The sequence below is a fragment of the Fistularia commersonii genome, chromosome 10 (assembly GCF_037954325.1).
Source record: "Fistularia commersonii isolate RoL2024-O1a breed Wild chromosome 10, RoL_Fcom_v1.0, whole genome shotgun sequence".
In the NCBI taxonomy this organism is placed as follows: Eukaryota; Metazoa; Chordata; class Actinopteri; order Syngnathiformes; family Fistulariidae; genus Fistularia; species Fistularia commersonii.
Genome location: NC_141293.1, coordinates 19,495,098 through 19,515,155, shown reverse-complemented (window position 1 = coordinate 19,515,155; position 20,058 = coordinate 19,495,098). Strand labels below are relative to the sequence as shown.

Genomic DNA, 20,058 nt, shown 5'->3' with positions numbered 1-20,058 from the left:
AAGTCCACACCATAATCCCCCCCTCCAGGGAGCTTCACACTTGGCACCATGTGGTCAGACAAGTAGCGTTCTCCTGGCGACCGCCAAACCCAGACTCGTCCATCAGCTCGCCAGAAGGAGAAGCACGATTGGTCACTCCAGAGAAGGCGTCTCCACGGCTCAAGAGTCCAGTGTCTCCATGCTTTACACCACTGCATCCCAACTTTGCGTTGCACTTTGGATGCAGCTGCTCGCCTATGGAAGCCCATTCTATGAAGCTCTCTGCTCACTGTTCTTCAGCTCATCTGAAGGACACATGAAGTTTTGAGGTCCTCAGCCAGTGACTCTTCTGACGCCACGCCGTCACTTTACGTGGCTGTCGTTCCCAAACGCATCCATGTTCTACCAATCCAGCTGACATTTGACAGTTGTGGAATATTTAGGAGTGGGTGGAGTTGCACAGGTGCATCCGATCACAGCTCCAGGCTGGACTTCACTGAGCTTCCGAGAACGACCCATTCTTTCACAAAAGTTTGTAAAAACAGTCGGCATGCCTTCGGTGCTTGATTTGATACACCTGTGGACATGGAGGGGATTGGAACACCTGATTTCCATTATGTGGATGGGCGAGCCAATACTTTTAGCCATATAGTGTGTATTTTTATATATATATAAAATTCAACTTCTTTGAGGTTACTCTTCAATCATCTGTCTTCTTGTCCATATCCCTTTTTATCTTTCATTCAGTCGTCAGGATATATGTGGCTATCTCACTCTCACGCCTGCTTAGTCACCTTTTCCAAAATCCACACAACAGGGTCAGAATCTTAAATGCAGCTTCTGTCTGGAAAAGGGTTCTCCTTAAACCTCCTTAAACATTTTGTTGAAAATATAATTCTTCATCAAATTAAATTAGATTAAATTTAATTAAATTTAATTAAATTTGATTTAATTTAATTTAATTTAATTTAATTTAATTTTAAATTTAAATTATTTTATTTTATTTTATATATTTATTGATTTATTCATTGACTTATTATATGCATTTCGACTCAGTCGGGCCTTTTCAGAAGCCAGGCAGCCGATCTGGGGACAGAAGTGATGTCGGCCGTTGAGTCTGTCGACCAGAGAGGAACCCGATTCGGGAACTTTGCATCTCATGAGCCGGGTTTTCTGCGAGGCCATTAATCAGAGCTATTGTTGGGCGACTCGCTCTCTTGTTTGACCCCGGCCGGCCCAGGAGGAACTCTCCGGGTCCGTTCTCGGGTAAAAAGCGCCAACTTCAGAACCACCATTTTGAGGTGATGCTGCTTTTGGTCTGAAATGATGTCACATTGTCTTCGATTTTGACACTTTTTCCGTTTATTTGTTGTTATATCTTTGCTCGGTTGGACAGAACTTTGGCTTCGTCCCTCAACCCCGGCCCCGTCATCCTGTTTTTGAGTCTTCTCCGACTGTCATTCTGCATCTACCATTATTTTAAATTTAATAGTCGAGCTTGAATGCCGTCAAGACGGGTGTGAAAAGAACGCATGCGAACGAAATGTTGTTTACCCAAATTTCTGAGCTTTTTCAGTGTAAAGGCAAGAATCCTGGGAAATTAGTGAAATGACTTATGCTGATAAAATGTGTAAATAATCACGACCTCGTATATAAAATCCCATTAAGCCTTACTTTGGTGTTTTCCAAAAAAAGACAGGTGAGCTTAAGAGGTGCTGGCAGGTGGGTTTGGTTGTATCGGGAAAGAGCTGAGCTGGTGTTTGAGCTTCCTCTCCTTCCCACAACCTCACTTGCTTCACCCAAACACAAGACCCATATTGTTTTTCCCATCGCTGCATATCAAAGTATGACATAAAAATTCACTCATTTCCCTTTTTCCCCAAACCAGCCATCAGTCGGTGTCAAACAGATGGATGAAATCTCTACAGCGTTTAAATAATTATGCAAATCTAGACAGAGTTTGCATTAATGATGCCATTTCCAGCAACTTATCCATGAAACAGCTTTTAACACCATCTGGACTGACCGCGCAAAGTGAAATTCTGATGAGTGTGGTCACGCATGTGTGTGTGTGTGTGTGTGTGTGTTGTGGGGAGGGGTCATCTCTAAGGAGGTGTAGCTGAAAAATCAGCTTGATTCAATATATTCTGTTAGCGCTGCCCCTTCAAACCTACCTGTGATGCCCCGGGTTGGTTTTTTAAATAACTTCCCTGCGGTAGACAGGGGAGCCTTATCATGCAGCAGCAGAGCTTCTGCAAGTGCTGAGCCGTCTGCTACCTCAGGAGCTTCGTAGGCGTCCAACCCAGACAACAAGTTTCCATTGCATTTATCCATTTTAATAAGCGCTGTGGAAATACCGGTTGTCGTCGCCGTGAAAACCGAAGCGGTTTCCGCTCTCGTCTCAAGCGGGCTTTCATTTAAATAAGGTTCAATTTTGGTCAAATGTAGCAAATGAAGATATAACGTGAATGAAGAAATCGGCAAATCAGTTCCGCAATTGATACAACGCAATGAAGTATTTTCAAGAAAAAGTACCATAGGGAGTCTCATTTGGCATTTGTTGCTTCTTTTCTGAATATTAAAGCTTGACTTATTAAACTTATGACATCATGTCAATCATTAGCATGTATTATTAGATATAGAGTTTGGATCTGCCCGGTGAAAGGCAGTTTTTGCCCAATTTGGGAGTCATTTCAAAGGGTGCGATCCAGACCTGCCCTACATGGAAGGGTCAGGGGACAACTCCGTTGGGATTTTCCACTTTATGAATAAAACCTGACTCGACTTGCCCTTTTTTTTTTTTCTTTTTTCATCCATGAATCAGGAGAAAACACTCAAAAGCCACAAAAAAAAATTGCAGGAAAGTAACATTTCCATGACCGCTCTGCGCCGAGCTGCAATTTCATCCATCCCTCCATCGTCTGCACTCAGGATCTGTCCCGGCCCTGGTTCAGATACCCTTCGCTCTTTCTTTCGGGACGATTTTCCCAATTCTTTTCCACTAAACCCGCTGCATGTTTTTGGACTGTGGGAGGGGAGAACGTGCAAACTCCACAAAGAAAGGTCTCCTTGTTGGAATCCAACCGGTGTTCTTCGCGCCACCTTCCCCCCCGAGCTGCATTTTATTGCTTTTATTTATTTATGGAGTCAAGCTTTCCCGTGACTGCGCTGACCGTCAAATTATCAATTATAATCTCGGAAAAAAAGTCCATCATCATCAACTTTCACGGTTGTTGTCAGAGCAGGTTTATAGAGCTGTTCGACTCCTCGAACAGAAGAATAAGAATAAGAATAAGAATAAGAATAAGAATAAGAATAAGAATAAGAATAAGAATAAGAATAAGAATGAGAATGAGAATGAGAATAAGAATAAGAATAAGAATAAGAATAAGAATAAGAATAACATTGTTTATCCTGAAGGAAATTGTTGTGCCAGAGTGTCAAGTAAAACATAACAATAATAAATAATAGTGGGAAATTGTATAAACAGAATTGTATAACAGAATAAGAAAATCCAAATAAAAATATAAAGTGTCGAAGTAACAAGTCAAGGCTATAAAGTGTCTTAAGGTCTTTAGTACAAAGATTTTGAGATTCCCTGCGGCTGAAGGGAGAGGAATTAAAAGTCTGATAGCCTCTTTAATTTAACTGGTGTTCTTTACCTTGACGTCATTCACTCGGACACAAACAGACCAGCTTTCACTCTCTCGTTCATTCGGGGTGATTTTCCCAATTTTTTGCAATGAACCCCTCACATGTCGTTGGATTATTATTAGCATTATTATCGTGATTATTAATAGCAGGCGTAAAATAAAATCAACAGCTGTGTATCAGTGACTTTGCAAATTCTTGTACTTTCATTTACAATCAAGAAAATGTTCTGTTGTTTTTACTTTTAGCTTAATATTCTAATAGTAAGAGTGAGAGAACAGGGTTATTGGATACATGGATAGCCACGTCTTGATTCTCATGTTTTGGAAAATCCAATCGCCCACGCTTTGTTTCTTAAATAAACGCTTGCTTCGTAACGCCGGATTAAATGTCCAAAAGCATCAACCTGTGGAAAAAAAAAAAAGCATCACCCGCTTGGAGAAAAAAAACTGTTAGGTTTTAACATTTGTTTATGTCCTAATGATCTCGGATAGTCAGGAGGCATTAAAAATTCATCACAAACAAAAGCGCGGGTCTCGGGAGGTTGAGGCTAAACGCTTCCTGATGATGATTTGTTCCCGCTCTGGGTGTTTTCGTAAAGAGCACATTTTCACGATAGTTAGTGGATAAATGGTAAAAGAGGATATGATTCGGTCTGGTGTAAATATAATATCCTAAAATGATCCATTTCCCCTTCGAGGGTGCTTTCTAAGTACAAATAAACACATGTTCACTTGGAACAATGGAGTTTTATCCTTGTTAAAATCCTACTGGTCCCAAATAGTAATGAAAAAGGCGTCACACATAAAAACTGGAGATTTTCAGACGGACGCTTCCACGAAAAGGTTTCTGCTCGTCCTTCATTAAGTCTCTGAAAAAGTCACTTTAGTGTGTGTGGGGTTTGTTACTGTGGAGAAAGACCTCTGCATACGGTGAGCAAGAGTGGGTCACCTAAACATTCTGTGATTCATCTTGACGGGCGGCGACTCGCCACATCCTTGTCCATCCTCATGAGCCAAAGGATAGAAATCGACTGAAAAAAAAAACACGGTGTACGCGTACGGCTGTAGACCGGGGACGATCCGACGTTTAAGATTTTAGAAATACAATCAAACATGCAAATAAGAGGTGAAAAAGAGATTTCATGAGGGGAGATGGGAGGAATGAAGATGCTGGCGGTTTGGGAAAGTATTATTAATCCCTCTCCGTGTGACTTTTCTGTCCACCAAATATGTCTTTCTGCACCAGGAATCACGCCGGGTCAGGGTCTTGTTTGGAAAATGCATTTTCAGCGCCCTGTGTGCTCTACAGCTTCATATATCTCCACCAACACACCTTTTGAAATGAAACCGCCGCCCCTTATTTCTTTGTCCAGTTTGAATTTTAAAGGACGGACTTGTAAATACGCCAAAGAATTGATCATATATCACCAGAATTTACCCATTTTGGAGCAAAACTTATTATTCATTGTCTAGCAAATGACCCTAATTCTATTTCTTATCACGTTAAAGGCAGCTTTTCTGAAGGACCGCGGTTCTGAGAAAGTCAAATGCCACTCGCCAAGCGTTTATTCATCGTCACAATTTCCCGGCCTCGGTCGGTCGAATTAAAGTGACAAGGAAGAAGGAATTTGGCGTGGAGTAAAATGGGTTTGCTGACGCAGCTTTCATTTCTACGGTCTGTCACCTCAAAACCATTGCAATCCAGGAAGGAAGCTAATGTTAGCAAATGAATCTCTTTCAGGGAGGTTGTGAGAAGAACATGGAAAAGTTTGACTGGATTAAATCCAACCTGAAGAAAACTTAAAAATAGATCAATCGAATAAATACATCACATAAAAAAACACCGTATATGTAAAGGGGAAAACGTGAACACGATGTAACTCCAAGTCAGTCACCGAACGTGATCTGGACTTATTTTAAGAACATTTTATTAATGTTGGATCGGCCTGTTGTGTTTTTACACTTTCATTTGGAGTCCAGACCTCCGTGGGTTCAAACTTTTCATTTCCATTGATCATTTTGGTGGGATTTTGTTGTCGGCACATTCAACTATGTCAAGAACAAAAAATGGAATAAGAATATTTCATTCATTCAGATCTAGGATGTCTTATTTTAGTGTTCCCTTTATTTTTTTGAGCAGTATATATATATATATACAGTGTTTATTTGTATGTTTTGTGCTATATATGTATACACTATATGTGTATGTATATGTTCTGTGTATACGGTTATATACATGTGTCTATATATGTGTGTGTGTGTGTGTCTGAACAGGACTGTCTCAGAAAATTAGAATATGGTGATAAAGTTCTTTATCTTGTGTAATGCAATTAAAAAAAAAAAACTTTTTCATGATATTCTAAAATTTTGAAATAGGATTTTTGAGTTTTCTTAAGATATAAGACATAATCAGCAATATTGAGATAATAAAAATCTTGCAATATTTCGGTTGATTTGTAATGAATCCAGAATGTATGACATGTTTTTGCAATTGTATTACAGAAGATAAAAAACTTTATCACAATATTCTAATTTTCTGAGACAGTCCTGTATATATATGTATGTATATATAGGAGGGAATCTCTCGTGTATATATAAACAGAAAATATACGGCATAAAGCATACGGATATACAGTGTATATGTGCATGTATGTATCTATATACTGCATGTCGTCCTTATTTCTTATGAAAAAAAGGATGACTGAATTATTGCAAGAAGTGAATGTTGCTACATATCGTGCACACAATGGGGAAAAAAAAAAAAAAATCAAAATAAATCTCCAATGACAAGCATCTGTTGGTCGGATCAAGAAGATGAAAAATAAATAAATACATTTTAAAAGAAGCTCTCTTCTTTTTGTTACCTGATAAATTCCGTGCAGGTGTTCGAGGTGCACAGCATCTTCACCAGGACACGGCGAGTCTTTGAGAGTCTGAAGTGAAACAGCTTATCAAAGGAGCCCACTTTATCAGCAGCATGAAAAAGCATTCCTGCGCCGCTGCAGCATTTTCTGGTGACGTTTTCTCACGGTGGCACTTACTTCTTGCCAGGGAAGTAATGAAACCTTTCTGCAAAAGGCAAAAAAATAAAAAATAAATAAAAAAAATAGAAGGGAGTCTTTCGTGATCAGTGGAGCTGAATAGAAATGTACTTAACTGAAAGAAGCTCTGCTGCATTACACCGGGAGGGAAACGGTGTTTTGCAAAGCTCTGAAATGAGTTTGTTTTTTGCCAGTTTTTAAGAAAAAAAAAACAACAAAACGCATTTTTCCTCTCCCTTCGCTCGATGAGAATAAGAGAAAGAGACGATGTCGGAGAGATTGTTATATTGCAAATGGTGCTATCAGTCAACGAAACGCCATCCCTAAATGAAAGTGACTAAATTTTGAGTCCCGTCTTTTGAGAGTCTCATTAAAATCCGCTTATCAGAAAGGGTTCGGCTTCAGTGGAGAAGCGGCTCGGATAATAATGGCTGCTGACATTTCAGCCGTTCCCTGGATGTTACAATGCTCATCTGTAAAGGTGACTTCTAATAGCCTGGGATAGTCATCTGAACATGCAAGGTCCTTCTTTAAGGCTGCACAGCTTCATATTAGGCCACCAAATGTGTGTGTGTGTGTGTGTGTGCAAACCTTCACTGATCTGCTTGGGAGTTATTTTGGGGGCATCATTCATGTGAAAGTAAACATATTTATACATAAACAAACAGAGAATGCACGTAGATTTCAATGTAATTTATTATTGAATGTCTAAGAAAATAAATAAAAATCTTCCAAATGAAGCGGTACGTCAAAACAAACGCTCTGCGTGACGTCCCTGACAATTGCTCTTGTAAATGATTTGCTAATAAATGTAGCGTATGGATTCCATTTGATGCGGCGTGCGGAATGGGTTATTAGAGAGGATAATATTGTTTACGATGCTTCCCGCTGCTCCGGCAGCCACAATTATGTGACTAGAAAACGACACTCGTGTTTTTCCGATAACGCCGATCACTTTTGCGTCAGCTCCGTTATTGAATGACGGTTTGATTTATTTCAGACGCATATGTGAAGTGTGAAAAGGTCATCATTTTACTCTCTTGACATAAAACCGCACTTGAGTGTAATATTAATATTTCTGAAATATTTTGCTTTCAACTGCAATCCTGTGCGCCGTAACTGTACGTGTTCGGCTGACGCTGGATATTTACTGCGGCCTGTCTTATCTTAATTCAAGAGTTGGTTTGTTGTTGTAATTTGTCAAGTGAAAGTTACTTCCCACGTGTTTATTAAGCATTTATAAGACATGTATTAAAACTGTGTGAGTGAATGATAGATTCAGCTACACTCAAGTGATTTGCATCCCTGTAGTTTTCATCATAAATGCTTTGTAAGATTATCTAAGATGCTTCTCTTGAACCTGGAAAATGTTTTCTAGCTGCTGCAATGATTCACTTACTATGTCAGTTTTATTTTTATTTTTTTGACATACGCGCTAACCAAGTTAATATCGTAATACATCAAAATGCACTTTTCTCCTCCTCACTATCAGGAGTTCAATCAGGGGTTGGCCAATTATTTTGGCTGGCGGGCCACATTTCACATTTAATATTTATACGTGGGCCAACTAGGTATCCTTTAAATTGAACAAAAATTAAAATTGCAATTTAAACTTTATTTCAACTGTAAAATCATGAATGATCATATGCATATATGTAGTCATCCATACAAAATTAAACAAAAAGGAAAAACTAAGGCGTTTCCAAATTCAATATTGATTGAAAATACTTATTAAAATATTCAAAGAAAATATTTTGGCGGACCAGATAAAATGCTTGGGTCTGCGTAAAAAAAAAAAAATCATGTTTAAGAATTAAGATTCTGTTGACATAGAATACTGCAATGTTTCAACCCAAACAACTCGGTTTTTTTTAAGTTGCACGCTTCCTAATGTAACTTTCGCCGAAATGCCGTTAAATGACGTGTAAATTTGACAAAGGCAACGCAAAGTGACCTGTAGAAGACGGTTTGAAAATAAAAATGTGCTGCTCGGATGTAACGCAGCCACAGAGACAAAGAACCCAGGAGGACCAAGGTGGCTTCCTTTCAGTCGACCAAACACCAGACAGATGTTGTGTCCAAAAAGTGATTTATAAAGTAATGAGCACCGGCAAGCAGTGTTTGCATATAAATCATAGTGGAGTAATTAGAATATTTCCTCTTGGCTTTGTGAAATTGACCATAAAAGATTGATGAGAAGTTATTATTCAATTGAGTCGTACTAATTGAAGAGCGCTGGGTAATAATAATAATAATAATAATAATAATAATAATAATAATAATAATAATAATACATACATACATAAATAAATAAAGTAAATAATATTAATAATGATAGTAATAATAATAAATAGATAAATAGATAAATAAATAAATAATAATAGTAGTAATAATGATAAAAATAGTAATAATAACAATAATAATAATGATAAATTAAAAATAAATAAATAAATAAATGAATAGATAATAATAACAATAATGATAATAGTAAATGATAGTAAATAATAATAATAATGATAATAGTAATAATAATAATAACAATAATAGTAAATAATAAGAATAATAATAATCATAATGATAATAATAATAATAATAACAATAATAATAATAAAAGTAATGATAATAATAAATAAATAAATAAATAAATAAATAAATAGCAATAATAGTAAATAATAATAATAATAATAATAATAATAGTAAATAATAATAGTAAATAATAATAATAATAATAATAATAAATCATAATAATAATAAGCATCTGTCCACAAAGAAAGCATCTTTCTTTTTACTCCATTTTATTAAATAACATGTATGTACAAATATATTTATTACGGAACATTTAAAATAGTACATTTCAACACGGTGTAAACGGCATTGGGTACATCTGGTAGAAATGTCCACACTCCACTATGGTACAAGTATTCACACGCCACCGGGTAAACACAGTTGTGGAATTCAAGCTTTTTTTTTTTTCGGCCCCACGTTCGATTTTCAATCCTAATCTACCCGAAACATCGAATGACTGATTACTTTTGTAAAGACAGTGGTCCCCGTACAGCCATGTAAACCGATAAGACGAGGTTTTCAAACCCTCCTGATTAGAAGCACAATCATGCAGGTCCCTGAGGTTTTTACCACCTTAGCTGCATTTCAGTAGTTGATTTCCAGCCCTCGTTCATACAGCCCTTATGATTCCCCGTAAGATCGACGTCTCCCTCTTGTTCCCGGCGTGATTTGCCAACCACGCATTTCTGAGTCTGCAGTAAGGCTGACATCCAAAACGGCGTTCGCGCGACGATAGCGCCGCTCGGCCTCGGCGAAAGTAATGGTGTTAATCGAAGCGAAGCGCGTGTTGCTTTTCATCGGACTTACAGTCGAGTCATCACATAAAAATGAGCGCCGATGTGACCATCGGTTATTTCTGAGCTCGGAAATATCGCTCGGATGAATCCGACCCCGACCGGCGGCGACGAAAACCGATCGGTAGTTTTGACGCCTCGCGGTTTAACCTCGTAACATCGTCCTTAGCGAAGAGAATAATCCCGACAAGACATTTCAGAGGTGATTTGTTTGTAAAGACTAGCAAAATCCTGTTCTACGATCGCAGATGTGAAACGTCACAGTTTGAATATTTTCTACTTTGCACTTTTTCAAACACATTCTCTCCGTCGCAAAGCCGGTTCGGTTCTTACGCGTGACCTTTTACCCCACTGGTGAGCGCTCCTTCTTTTATTTCTTTTTAATTCCTGGAACGCTTCATCGTCGCGGCTGACTTTCCGTTGAAATTTAACTCCGAGTCAAGCGCGACGGGGAACGCCACTTTTGTCGCCGGCGATTTTCCGACCCGCTCGTAAACTTCGTGTACGACGGTCGTGGTCGACCGGACGGGTCGGTGAAAACTAGAGGTTCGGAGGTTTTCGATCAGCATGTAAATCGAGCGGCGCTGAACAGGAAAGGGAAACGATCAGGATACATTCCGGAACAGATCCGCCGGATGACGACGCCGCTCAAAGTCCACTTGGGTTCCCGGGTGCTTGGAACGCCACAGGGGCGTCTGAACGAGGGCTCGTCTTTCGAAACGCGCCCCGAATCCGCTTGTGCGGCCACGTGCGCGGGAGTTGCGCGGCGGCGTTGCTGGAGTAAGAACCGGACGTCCGCGGTCATAAGCAGTCTCTGCACAAGGCTACCTGACCGCTGCGATAGTCCCTGCAGGGGCAGAGGCGGCGGTGCGCGGCGCCGGCGCCGGCGCAGCTGAACAGCAGCGGATCCAGCTGCAGGCGACATTCGCCGCGTTCCGACGAGAAGGCGGGGAAAAGGTGATTCATCTCCGACTCCACGCTCTGACACGGCAAGTCCAGCCTAGCAGAGGAGCGAAGGGTTCACAATCTGAGAATAACCGCATCGCCACAAGTCATTCGGCTCCGGTGTAACCGGGAAACGTGTTAGAGGTTATCGATTCTTTTGGACGATAATACGAGCAGGAACGCCGCAGGTGATCCTGATTATTCCGTAAATATATTTACGACAACATGAATACTGCGGCGTTGCCTGGAAGACCTCAGAGGAAACGAAAGGCTACGTATTCAAGACTTTGCGCTGCTGCATAATTTGCTAACTCCAGTCGCTAATGATGGCGGCCTGGCGAATCATCTGCAGGATGAGCTGCTTTACGCCGTCATCATCTGTGCTGTCGCAACCCTCCGGCCTCGGGTTCCACTTTTCGGTACGCAAACTAACTTCCGCAGAATTTAACACGAGCCTCACACTTTTTTTTGTTTTGTTTTGTTTATTCATTTTCCAGCGGCTGCAGTGATTCTCTGCAGAATAAATGATTTGATCAGAGTCTCACAGCAACGCCTCTCTTTTGTTTACTTCCGCTCAGCCTAATGAGGTGCCGCTGTTATTCTGGGGTGACCGGCATCTCCGACAGGAGCATCAGATCCTCGCCAACCTTCTGCCGTGATGTCGATCATATAATTCTGTTCATTTAAATCTCCCAGTTCAGCCAATGCCTTAAAATCAGAGAATGCATCATTTCACGTTCGAGCTGCTAAAATGAATAGATTTATTCGTCTCAGATTGAAATTGAGATTTCAAATAAACGAAGCACGTTTTTTTTGAGCGTTCATTATAACCCGGTTGAATATCATTAATTAAAACCACTCAGGTCCACTATCTTCATGAGAAAAATCCAAATATATATCTTGTGTATTTGCAGCTTCTGTTCACGTCCCTCTTGAGGGCCACATTTAAACCTTTAACAACTTAGAATTCATACTTTGAATTACTATGACAGTTTTGCATGATGAGCTGAGACATTTCTTTTCTTTCTGCCTGGTTGCACCAGATCCAAATACTAAAATTACAAACCTTATCAACTTTTATGGCTACTTTATTTATCACGTATTACTCTATATGATACTATGAAAGTCCACTAGGGGGCACTATACCTTTATCTCCAATCAGACTGAATATAGAAATATAAATATTACAACTTTATTTTTTATGGAAAGATATATATATATATATATTTGTTATGAATGAAAAATCCAATTAAGGAAAAATATGAGAAAGTTAAAGGAGCAACTGAACTTTTTATTCTTAGCGGAAAGAGCGCCTCACTTTTGCAACGAGCCGCTAGGATTTGTGGAAACAAAGACACGTCTTACGCGCTGAAGGCTTCCATGACGTTGATGAACCGATACAAGGTGGGTTCGCAGATCCAGCCGGCGCTCTGGCACGCCTTCACGCACGACTCGCCCTCCGCCGACGCCAGCAGCCGCAGAGCGCTGAGGGGGGGCCAGGACGCGTGGGGGTCCACGCCGGCCCCGCTGAGGAAGCTGGAGCTGGGCCGGAGCGCCGACGGACCCGAGGGGCTCGCGGTCCACATCCCGGGCGAAGTCACGGGAGGGATCGAGATGGCCGGAGCACAAAAGTCCTTCGGAAATAAAATGAAAACACCTTCATCAGAGAGTTCGCGGTTATATTGCAAACGCACAAAAACACGATTATACAAGCGAAGGTTCTTTTCCGAGTCCCCCGTCGGTCTAGCGGGGGATAATACGGACGCCATCGAGCGGCGAATGAGGCGGGAGGCGGAATTATGATTTGGTAAGAGCCCAGATAAGATTGCCCCTCCAGCTGGAGCTATTCATAAGATCCAGGTAATAACATTCCTCTGACACGTCCCTCCGGCCCCCCGGACCCGTTTATTAGGCGGGCGCCAAGTGCCCACAGGCAATAACTAGTCCTCCAATTTCTCCGTGTCTTCGGCCTTAAAGCTCACAAACAGAAACATATAGGATCACACACACACACACACACACACACACACACACACACAAGGCGCCCTCGCTTCGCTCATCCAAACGTACCGAGTTGGAGGATGCACGAGTTCACGCCGGCGGTTGAGGTACAAGTGGGAGTATCTGGATTCAAGTGTGAGTCTTGAGAAGTTTAAATTGGATTTATTCAGCCACTTAATTACGGATGTATTCAGACTGGAGGATTACAGCACATTTAGCTTCATTCTAATGGAATAATAGCAACGGCGTCAGACTCAAAGGCAGCGCTTTCTAAATATTTCTCTTGGAAAAAAAAAAAAAAAAGCACGATAACTGTGGAAATTCTACTAATTGAATTTTATATTAATACCCGACCGTTTTGTAATTGATCCGCAGAGGAAGCGGCTTCGCTCCGACGTCTGGCCGTAAAGCAATAGATGCAGTGGGATTGTGTAACAACCAAGAATGCAATGGTATCGCTTGTGACGCCGCCCGTTTGGACTCCATCCTGCCTCTCCATCCCAGAATATCGCAATTAAAAGGGAGTCAGGTGGCTTCACATTGGCCGGCGCCGATGGGCCAAAACATAAAACCACGCTTGTGAGAATATGAAGTATCCTTTGAATGCAACCGGATCATCGGGCTTCTGTGGCCAATTAATTGTGTTTACCGGTTTACCGGGAACGCGGCGATTGATTTGGACAGATGGGGCGTTACAAAACCCCACATAGAAACACATAAACACATGGACCGTTTATGAACCGAGAGCCGAACGTTAAACCGCTTTCTTTCTTTATTTCTACCTTTTATTTCTTTATTTAAGGCTGAAATTGGCAACGTGGCAAATTGCACTTTTGTGACAATAACAATAAATAATTCATTTACCTTGTATATAGTGTTGTTTTTTTGTTTAATTGTTAAACATCATCATCGCCGCAGATGATTCTTCATAAAAAAAGCGATTCAAAATTGTGTTAAATGAATTACGGCGGTTATATTTGTGCGTACAAAATATGTATGTATCAGGGGAAAATAAAGTCTTTTTTGGAGACTGAATGCTAAAATACACTTGGAAGTGATGAATAACTCATATATACATCCATATTCAAATATATAAGTGTAAATATATGTGTATGTGTGTGTGCGTATGCATCTAGCATAATAAGCACTTTGCAGATCAGCTCATGAATGTCAAATAAAACATTTAAAACTCCTTTTAGAAACATGATATGCATTCATGTAGGCAGGATAATTCATGAAATATTAAATATTTTCAATAGCTTGCGTCTACCAGGTCGCAGTTCTTATTAAGAGTCATATAACCGGCACGGGAAAGGAAAGAGCGAGCAAAGAAAGAAACGAAAACAACGGCAATAACATACCGCATTGATTACAAACCTTGCAGACGATGTAAAAATGAAAACGTCATGAGAACTCTCGCCTTCTTTGGAGTTGAAGGTACACGGATACATGGGAAGTAGAAAACACCACCGCCGGGACCGGTGACAAAAGGAATTAGAAATCAAATTGGAAATGTCCACGACAGGAAGGAAAAAAGGTAAAGAAAGTTGAGGGACGGGAGAAAGTGATTGAGAGTCTGGGCTTGTCCACACCGGGCAGGCAGCCTCATGCTGATTGAGTGTGTGTGTGTGTGTGTGTGTGTGTGTGTGTGTGTGTGTGTGTTTGTGTGTGTGTGTGTGTGTGAAGCTGACAGCTGGGGGCAGATGGAGTCAGAGCAGAGTTGAGGTTAACACATTTCCTGACCTGCCACTGCCAGGAATTGTAGCAGCCATCACACCATTTTCGATGTGCCAAAGGATGACAATACTAGTGCTAATAGGGGACACGATTTTTTTGAGATGCACGGATTTTCAGTTAAGGTGTACAGCTGCAGACACATTTCTATTTTATTACAAATATAGATCATTTTTTTCATCATTTTATTTTTATTTATTTTTATTTTATTTTATTTTATTTTATTTTATTTTATTTTATTTTTTTTATTTTTATTTTATTTTATTTTATTTTATTTTATTTTATTTTATGTTATTTTATTATTTTTATTTCATTTTATTTTGTTTTATTGATTTTATTTTGTTATATTTTATTTTTTATTTTTTTATTTTATCAATGTATATATTTATTTAGCATTGCAGTGGTGATAATTGCAATGGTTCTGATTTTTGAATGTTGAATTGAGAAAGTTAATCTTATGCTGCCATTTTCTACCCTTGGGTTCATTTTTCCTTATTTTGCAGTTCTTTTGAAATTTAAATCAATGCAATAAACTTGGCAATAAGTTTGTATTGCCTGTTTTTGTCAAGAGTAAAAACAAATTAGATTTAATTGAAATCGACTGAATATCCTGCACCAACAGATTAAGCATTTTCTATGATCCATAGACCATTTCCGTACCATTTGGGGAGGTGAGAAAATAAACATCATTTATTCCAGGGACTATAATATAAGTAAATCATGAAAATGACTTCAGCATTGGCTTTAAAAGTTGGATGTCTGACAGCAAAAAACGTTAGAATTTTTAAGAGAAATTATGCAGAAAAGCAATTAAAAAAAAACAACTATATATATATATCTATATATATAGATATATATATAGACTCCAGCATCCCTGTGACTCTGAGTGTAGGATAAGCGGTAGATAATGGAAAAAAATTGAAATATACATACATATATACCGTATATATAGATATATATAGATATGTATACACACACACACACACACCATGGAATAAATAAACATAAAAAAGATGAATGCAGTTATTCATTCCCTTTATTATCATGAAAAATAATCAGGTCAAAGATGTTGGAGATATTATACCCCCGAGATCCATCATTAAGTTTAGGTAAACAGAAAGCCTGGATGTTTTTCTCCCTCTTGAGTGATTTGTCTCATCTATCCGGTCAATGAGTGCAGCCGTCATTTTCTTTTTTTCCACATCCATTCTATATTATTCAGTTGAGATCGAATGCATGATTATATCCTACGCTGGAATCCAGGGCTTTTTACACCCTATTTTGCAATTCTCCTCTTCATGTGAGGCTCTGTGAGGTCTCATTGTGGTGATAATGTAACTTCCATTCACACGTTAAAAAGACTCTGTATTCTTAATCGAATTTTTCTTTTTTTTTTTTTTTTTCAACCTACTAAATATCTCTGTATTATTTGGGCTTTTGCTTCTGGGAAACCCAACACCGGAGTTTGCGCGATGGCGCCGGGACCCACCTGGTTCTGAATGTAGGCATGTAGTCTCTCCAGCATCCCCTCGCAGGTGTATTCGAAGGGCAGGAAGGGCTCCACCTGCAAATACAGGTGCACGTGAAGGCACGGTTCAAGAGCCAAGCCGCTGTAATTATAGCGCACCAAGCATCTGATAGTTAATCAACGCTGACATATTCATTAGCGTAATTGTGCAAGGCTTATATCTTTGCACATTAAAATCAATCACCTAATACATCACAGGTGACAGCTTTGAAAATTGATTTCATTATTTTTAGTGATGACTTCATCAATATGTCAAACAAGGGACGGCGCCGGCAGAGGACCAAAGGTCACGGCGAGCGGCGAGGGGACTGCGGCGTTTGTGCATTCGGGGGCCGGGTTTGTTGACGCCAAATAACCGGACTGACATTGATCAATAGCTTTGCCTTTTTTTCCAGCGTTCTCTGCGGAGGTTCCACTGACTGCCGCTTTACCGAACACATACTAACTAAGAAAACATCATTAATTTACAACGCACGGCGAGCGCCGAGGAAACGTGCTCTGATATGTTTGTCGCACGCGAAGCAAAACGCTGCTAATTTTCGCGGTAAATTGAAAAAAAGCGCGAAAAGTTCGAGCTCATTAGGAAGAAAAACGTCATACGAGACGAGTTAAGTCATTTCCAGAAAACACACGATAAATAACGCGGCTTGCAGGTCGCCGACGTCAAAAAGATGTCGGCCAGAAGAAGCGGTGGAGATCCAGGACACCAACTCTCCGTGGGGTTTTCCCAAACATGCTACGCTAATGAAGGTACTTCCTTAATAAGCACCTTTTTAATGATGCAAAAGGGGGCGGTTTAGTTTACTGGTTGTTGTCTTGACATTAATCACATGATTAGAAAGCCTATCATAGTTTTATAGCGCCTATAATTATGAAGTGTATCCGTCTAATGTGTATGCCTTGGCTCTTATGGTGGTTCATCAGTCTAAATGTCTCCCGAAGTGAAACCCCATTGTTTGCTCAGGATATTAAAGGCTTCGGGCTTTTATATTGATGAGTATCTCCTTTTGCTTTTGTGCCCCCTTTTGCACCGTCTTGTTATTTCACGACATCGCAGCTTAATGAAATGTATATCGTACTTCATCAGCAATTCTATGACATTATTTGCCTTTCGGGAGGCTTTACGAAATGGAATCCCGGGATCGGGAAACGGTTTCTGAAATGACAATTTAAAAGGAGGCCGGGGCTCTGCGGCAAAATATGACTGACATTTATGATTCCGTGTTGTCATTTATGACATGAAATAAAAGCGACTCGGTCCGGCGGCCGAGTCTAAACGCGCCGCTCAGACGACGGACACTTCAGTTCTTCTTCATCAACTCCCTTTTTGTCCTCCTCTCAATATATAACTGTCACCTTGCTATTAAAATCCCAGACAGCAGTTGCGAGTCAACAGGGAGCTACTGAGCTACGCCTCACTCGACTCAAACATGGACGGACTTAGAAACAAACACAATAGGCGTTAGAAAGCGACCCGTCAACACATGGCATCAGCAGAGTCACGCCGCGATCGGCGTTCACTGTCAAACACAGAAAGATGACTTCTAGTGTTCATATAATAACACTGGTGGGCCGTCAGGGCCTGCAAGGCCTTCTCTGCTGGCCTAAAAATATCTGAATCACAGAGGTTAATTATATTTTGTCCAGGGGAAAAGCTATGAAAGGAAGTAAACAGACCATTTGGAATTATTTAAAAAGTATTCATACTTCCTTCCTTTTATAGCTTTTCCCCTGGTTGTCCAGACATGCGTTTTCATTTTAAAGCGTTTAACCAATCACATTTCAGCCATCATTTGTTACCAGGCAGAGTCAAAGTTAAAAAAAATCTGCCTGTGTGTGTGTGTGTGTGTGTGTGTGTGTGTGGGTGGGTGGGGTGGGGGGTGGGGTTCTACTAGTCCTTTATGCAAAAAATGAGTGTTGATGACATTGTTACTTCAACCAATCAGATTTTGAGTTGGCGAGGTCAAAGCCTTCTAGCAGGCTACAGCAACACCAGCCTGTTCACACTCTCTGATTGGATAGTCAGAGAGCGGACTGTTGTATTTGTCGTCATCTGATGCGTTCCTGCGGGCTACTTTTAACACTACACAACATGCATTTCTGCATAATAAGATGTTTTTTTATTAATCACTGGGGGTTGGATTGTTTATGAGGATTACTGAAGGCCCGGGTGTAACATGCACGGCACGCCACTGTATAATAATATCGTGGAGCTGCCAAACCCGCTGCTTTGCATTTGCTCTTTGCTTTCATTGGTGTCACAGCGTTTTTGACCCTCCGTTACTCGCCACCCGTTTGCCGTCCAGCTTGAAAAACCTTCTCCAGCGTCTTACATCGACCACAGAGAGGGTGAAAACCTTCTAACATAAGAAAAGAAAACAGGGAGCGCGTTTGAAAACATCCATGAAGCGTAGAGCGGACAAACGCTGAGCCAATTATAGGCATTTTATTCACTGATGGTGACGATTTGAGGCCTGGGAACATCTGACGATGTTTTTTTTTTTGTTTTTTTTAAGCAGCAGAAAGATGCTGCCAAGGGGATGGCATAACAAGAACACTTTATCACTGTTAAGATAAAAATGAACAAAGATGTGGTTTTCTCGACCGCTGGAAGCGTCGGGTTATCAGATACACGTTTCCGAGCAGCTCTCTTAACTTAAATTATTTGTTTTATGTCCAAATGTCAACAGGACTTAAATATCCCCAGATTGCGTCATCCACATTTTTTAATTCTAGTTATTGACGGAGCGTCATTGACGAATGATGAAAATACATCAAATACATTTTTGAAAAGAATGATTAAAAGAATTTGCCCGGTTGTTTACATCCAAATAATGATAATAATAAAAATCTGATGCTTCTTATTGATGCAGAACATTCATCTTTTTTTCTTTGTCCTTTGACAAAACTTTCCCATTTATGCTAAAACCATCTGTCATTTTAGTATTTCTACCTATTTGGTCCCCAAGCAGCTCCATAACTTTTGAGATATAAAATAAAATCGGGGACGCGAGAGCAATTTGTCTTAGTGATTTTTCTCAGGCATTGCCAGACTAAAGGCTTATGATGAAAATGTTGCTTTTCTTGTCGTGAATAGGAAAGGAACCGATTGCTTTAAAAGACACAGTACAATAAAAATAATATAAAGTCCTATTTTGTGTGCCAATGTTTAATGGATGCCACTTATTCCTTATTTATTAATTCTCCAGGCCGGTAATCCTGCACATCGGGTCATAGCGGGCCGGAGCCAGCGCCGGCTGAAAGTCGGCCAGAGGCGAACTTTAACTAACTCTTAAGCTGTCATTTGGAGCGCCGCAAAAGGAGACGTTAACCCACTCTGTCATTCGCACCCATGGACAAGAAACTTTGGTTGACCGTCCGCCTGTTCGTGCTTTATCTCTGGAGAACCCGGAGAAAAGCTAGGTTGCCTCGGGGAGAGGATTCAAACATCCATCCATCCTCCTCCTCCGCTGGTCTGCCTGGACCAGTCGCTCATCCATCACAAAGCCACACACACAGACATACGACCAGTCAATGTCATTCATACATTTGTGAAATTTAGGACTGTGTGTGTGACACACACACACACACACACACACACACACACACACACACACGCACACACACACACCAACGCAGGCACAAGAAGAACTTGCAAACTCAACCTAGACAGGACCCTCATGAAAATGATGACCACTGCACTACTGTGTCTCCAAACGTTATTAAAATTATCATTATTATTATTAATATTAGTATTACCAGTATTGTTATTAACATTATTATTATTATTATTATTGTTATTATTATTATCATCAGCA

The 20,058-nt window shown here is 40.2% G+C and overlaps 1 protein-coding gene across 1 annotated transcript in view; it reads right to left on the bottom strand.

The window, feature by feature from the left end:
- Positions 1 to 9,454: 9,454 nt before the first annotated feature.
- The window catches only part of mgat5b (alpha-1,6-mannosylglycoprotein 6-beta-N-acetylglucosaminyltransferase B), a 111,885-nt gene continuing 101,281 nt past the window's right edge, over positions 9,455 to 20,058 (bottom strand). Inside the window, exons 15-17 of the mRNA XM_086154236.1 lie at positions 16,202 to 16,276; positions 12,343 to 12,611; positions 9,455 to 11,032 (exon numbers count right to left, since the gene is read on the bottom strand). Coding sequence (XP_086010362.1) covers positions 10,834 to 11,032; positions 12,343 to 12,611; positions 16,202 to 16,276 — 543 coding nt within the window. The 3' untranslated portion in view covers positions 9,455 to 10,833. The remainder of the gene's footprint in view (positions 11,033 to 12,342; positions 12,612 to 16,201; positions 16,277 to 20,058) is intronic.